The sequence below is a fragment of the Anneissia japonica genome, unplaced genomic scaffold (genome assembly GCF_011630105.1).
Source record: "Anneissia japonica isolate Jap-2015-1 unplaced genomic scaffold, ASM1163010v1 scaffold670_len1213532_cov191, whole genome shotgun sequence".
NCBI classification, from domain to species: Eukaryota; Metazoa; Echinodermata; class Crinoidea; order Comatulida; family Comatulidae; genus Anneissia; species Anneissia japonica.
In genome coordinates this window covers 600,006-605,141 of record NW_022693499.1, presented here as the reverse complement: position 1 = coordinate 605,141, position 5,136 = coordinate 600,006, and the positions used below count along the sequence as shown (strand labels likewise).

Sequence of the window (5,136 nt, the reverse complement as noted above, 5' to 3'; positions counted from 1 at the left end):
ATAGGATGGTTAAATGCTTCAAATTTATATAACTAGGAAGAAATATACACATTTTATCTTTGCCGATTTCAAGGCAGCGAAGGGCGGAATAAAAGAAAAACTTTATTTTTTTCTGAAATTTCCACTTTTTCTTGGCAGCGGGTGCGCTAATTGTGCAAAAATAAAATGTTATTTTTATTTGAAATCAATATTTGCAGTTGGTGGGTTTGCTAAACAAGGTATGAAAAAAATCTTGCCTTAATTGCAAAATAACATTATCAAAAATTTCATATTTATCAGGATAGGTTTTGGAATAAAAGAAACTTTTTCAATCATGAACAGTGTAAGGACAGATTCACTCATCCATGAACGTCCTGCATTTAACCCAAACCGCATCTTAGAATTCAGATGACAACAAGAACTAAAAGTCTTTGCATATGCAAATGACACTACGCAACATTATTATGTCCTAGGTCGTCATGCTATCAAATGACAATAACCAAAATGGAGATCCATTTTAAGTTTTGAAATTCATGATAATAATGACTTGCCAATCATTTTACTTGCCTGCCATACATTTGATTCTTACTGGTACTTTTATTTTGTTTGCCAACGTCCTCACAGTTTGTTGTACTTTATCTGCACAGATTAAATTCTCTAATGTTTTTGTTTAGGCGAGACTCTTTTTATTCCTTTTTTTATGTACTTATTTTTTTAAAGATTGTCAGAGGAGGGAGGACTAAAAATAAAAATAAAATTTTGTTTTTTTATTTAGCAAATAGTTTTGCTAAAATCATCCAGACGGAGGAGAAAATAAAAATTTATTGGTAAATGTAAAATAGGATGGTTAAATGCTTCAAATTTATATAACTAGGAAGAAATATACACATTTTATCTTTGCCGATTTCAAGGCAGCGAAGGGCGGAATAAAAGAAAAACTTTATTTTTTTCTGAAATTTCCACTTTTTCTTGGCAGCGGGTGCGCAAATTGTGCAAAAATAAAATGTTATTTTTATTTGAAATCAATATTTGCAGTTGGTGGGTTTGCTAAACAAGGTATGAAAAAAGTCTTGCCTTAATTGCAAAGAAAGATTGTTAGAACTATTTGAAACTGTAAAAAAAAACATCTTTTATTTTATAAGTGTTTAGTGAGTGTTTTTTTATGCTGTTGATATTTGAAAAAAAAAAACCCCCACAGACCAACATAAACAGGTTGTGGTACTTTTTGTGTTCTCGGTATTGGTGATATGTTGGTGGTGTGCAGTGTTATTATACCCTGGTTTGGTGGTGGCACTGGTGGTGTAGGTATATCTGTTTGGTTGTGGTGATAGTGTAGGCCTACAATGTTTCCTTAATTTGGGGGTGAAAAGCTGTATTGTGTGTTTGTGTGAGGTGGCGTAAATAGTACACTGGTGTACAGAATGGGTGATGATGATACTCTGTATTAATTAAATTTCTTACTGTATGTTGGAATATTTAGATTTAATGGCATACAACTAGTATAACCCTTCAGTATCCATTTTATATTGTTAAAAATTGTCCTGTAGTTCAATGTTTCAGTGTGTTAATGAGGGTCTTCTTAACTTTTTGTCTGCAATCCATCCAATAATTTTGCGGGGTTTTTTTTCCTAAAAATAGACCTACATAGGTTGCCTCTCAAATAAAGTCATATTGGCCATTCAACTTGGGAGATTTTAGCAATTAATGGTCATTTACAGTCCTATTGACCCTTCAAATTACTGACCCATGCATAATAACTCTTCTGCAGTATGTATTTGCCCCTTTAATAAAACTACACCTATTTATCCTACAATCCTTTCATGTTATATCATTCCATACTGCCCAAAATGTTTACCCCACTTTGAATTAACATCTTTTTTTGACTGTTTTTCCCTGTTGATTGATGTTTTCAGGTTATCAGAGTGAATCAAATTTGTCTCAAGATGAGAGCAATGCACACCAGCCTCCAACTCCACATGTTTCTACTCATCCACTTTCTAGTTTTAGTGTACCTGGTCCACCACCACACTATGGCACTTTGCCAAAATCTCCACCTGCCCAGCCTAGAGGTAAGTCATCAGTTTGTGAAATTGTTCACTTTTTTGTTAACCAAAAGATGCTTCCCTTGTATAATTATGCTGTAGGCCCAGGGGAGCTTCATTCTAAGATGTTCCATATGTTTGGGGTACAGCATTTATCTGGGTTTCCCAAGGAAGTGGATCAAGTAGGACTTACTACTGCCTAATCCATTGTCTGTGATCTGCTATAAGGTTATTTGAAGCTGTGATAACTTGCTAAGGGTTGTATTTTGTTGTATCTAGTATAATACATATCACTTGATTTTCTCTGGAGAACTATTGTGTATGACATGTTAATGTAATTTTCTTGTAACTGTTGTGTCTACAGTAAGTCTGCCAGACCCCTGGGGAACCATGTCCAGGATATTTTGTATGTCCAAAGGGAGGTTGCTTCTGATATTTTGTAGGCTAATTTATTTTCCTTATAAACTTGGTGAAAATTACAATATGTCTTTAGCTATTAAACTTGATGATTTCTCTTTTGCAGTAAAAATAAGTGCACCAAGCTACAGCTTGTTGAAACGTCAACAGCAAGCAGTTAATCGCAATCGATCACACCCTCTTCCAGTAGTAACACCGAGGGCCCCTGATGTTACTTATAGAACAGTAGAAGCTGCAAGTCCCGGGGTAAGTCATTTTCATGTTGATAGGGAGGGGAAGAAGGTACCGTACGGGAGGCAGTTGGATGAATAAAAGATTAAATGTGAAATGTCCTTGTTACTGTTTTTCAACTCAATCACTAATGAGATATTTTATAGACAATACAAGAGCATGGTCCACATATCTTTGCAAGGCCTATAAAGATAATGTGTAATTGGTATCAGGGCACCATAGAAAACTGAGATTTTTTCATCCCCTTTTAAAAATGTAAATGAAAAAATGAATTTAAAATAATAGATATATAAGAAACAACAAGGAATACCGAACTTACTGGCTTTAAGAAGACCTAAAAGAATTAGTGAACATCAATCACAACCTTGAGACATGCCTAGCTCACAACAGAGACCGAGTGGCATAGGATAAATTAACAGTGCCTAAGGATGAGATAAGGATATATACTTGCACTTTTTTTGCCAAAAGTCTCTGACAGATCTATCAGTTAAGCATTACCAGGATAATATTATTTGTACTATGTTGATACACCCTATAGTAACATCCCAGCAAAAACCAGGATTTTTTGTCTTTGGACTAGAAACCACTTTACCCTAAGCCTCATATTGGGGACCTAGTTTAACAGTACCTCAAAAACTGGTTATTCACTTGCAGGTGAGAATAAAATTAAAATTTAAAAATACTCATAACATATTTTTCTCTCTCTTTGTAGTCCAGCACAGCAAGATCATTCAGCACTGAGGATTTAAATGCAGAGATGTTGAATCTTGAGGGACTTATGAAAGACTTAAATGCTATTACACAATCTGATATTGATTGCTAGTGCGCCCTCTGTAGGCTAGGTCAACCCATGTATCAACAGTACATTAGATCTTAATCTGGAAATAAAAAACCAGATAGGAAGTCAAACGAATGTCAAGAATAAATGCCAAGATACGTATGTCAATCGAGATTGTTGCTAAGAGACAGTGAAGTTACAGTGAGGGTAACTGGTACACGGTGAAGTCACTTCGGCGAAAGTGTGAGTCATCGGAGCAATCCAGCTCCTGGCCTTTGGTTTATCTTGCCTTCCGATTCAAATTGATGAATGTGATCAGTTGAGATTTGAACAAATGCTTCAAGGATATTAGATGCTTCTCCATTCCAAATGGTGCGAGGTGTTTTTGCATCGCTGTTTACGTTACATGATAATGGGAGAATCTCCATTATGAATTATTATATTGATTGGTCCATACATGGTGATGGGATATTTTAAACTCTTACTGTCGTTTGTTAAAAAAATATTGTATCCCAGAGAAAGTTGGGAAAATATTATCTTTTTTGAAGATAGTTTATGGGTACCATAAATGATAATTGGAGGATTTGAAGTATGAATCTCCATTTTATGGAATTCATCCATGGAACAAATCAATTTTCACATTTTATTCCTAAACCACTGTCTTTCCAATGATGCTGTAAAAGTAATATAGAATATTATTAGGAAAAAACAAAATGTTGGGTTAAATATTGAGCTAATGTTGTCATGACTAGAATACAGCAATGAATGTCCCAAGAAATTTATGAATAATCTATTTCTCCGTGCCTGCGTCGTGTCATTGTGTTAAGCACAGACACACTTTCTAGCGATTTTCAACGCCCATTCCTCTGGTACCGTTGAGATATTGCCATCATAATGTTTTCATAATGTCACAGTGTTGTAAATATCAAGGATGCAAGCTGCTGCTGGTTTACTCGGTCTAATTTGATTCCTTTTAAGATGGACATAATTTATTATAAGATATATTATGTATATATTATATAAACATAAATGATTATGTTTATACATATATATATATATATATATCATTGTTACATTCATATACATGGTTTATATATGATATGTATGTAATTCGTAAACGTATGTACATTCAATAATAATTAAGTATATATTAATTACTTAATTTTGTTTGTATATGCAGTGTGTAATGTTTTTTACTTATACATATTTATTATTTTATGTATCTTATATATGTAATGCATACATGTATATTTTAACACATATATATTATACATATATATTATATATGTAATATACATATATTATATATATATTTATACATTAAATATAAATATATATATATATGAAGAATTATAGTCAAAAACTATTTATTTTGTTGGACTATTTATTCAATTTATTGGTTTTATCTTATTGTTTATTATTGTTTACTTTTGGTGTAATGTCAAATAACAAACATTGTAGATATTTAACTAAATATAAATATATATATGTAAATATACATATATTATCAGATAGAAGCAGAGTAGGCTTGAATATTATTTTTAGCATCAAATTTTTTTCCCGCCAAAATGTTTTAGCTTTGAATTGTATATTGATTCGAACATTACTGTACTACTTACCGAAAGTAATAGTTGTAGCTAAAGAAAAATAATGAATTTGCCAGTAAAGAAATATAAATTTATATTAAAT

General features: G+C 32.5%; 1 protein-coding gene across 11 annotated transcripts in view; it reads left to right on the top strand.

Moving 5' to 3' along the window:
* LOC117100759 (neogenin-like) overlaps positions 1 to 4,639 on the top strand; it is a 68,577-nt gene extending 63,938 nt beyond the window's left edge. For 7 of the 11 annotated variants that reach the window (XM_033240562.1, XM_033240561.1, XM_033240566.1 and 4 more), the window contains 3 exons: positions 1,893 to 2,048; positions 2,545 to 2,684; positions 3,382 to 4,638. In XM_033240562.1, coding sequence (XP_033096453.1) covers positions 1,893 to 2,048; positions 2,545 to 2,684; positions 3,382 to 3,492 — 407 coding nt within the window. In that variant the 3' untranslated portion in view covers positions 3,493 to 4,638. Of the gene's footprint in view, positions 1 to 1,892; positions 2,049 to 2,544; positions 2,685 to 3,381 lie in introns of all 11 variants that reach the window. The other 4 variants (XM_033240558.1, XM_033240557.1, XM_033240568.1 and 1 more) reach the window with 2 other exon arrangements.
* The last annotated feature ends 497 nt before the right edge of the window (positions 4,640 to 5,136 follow it).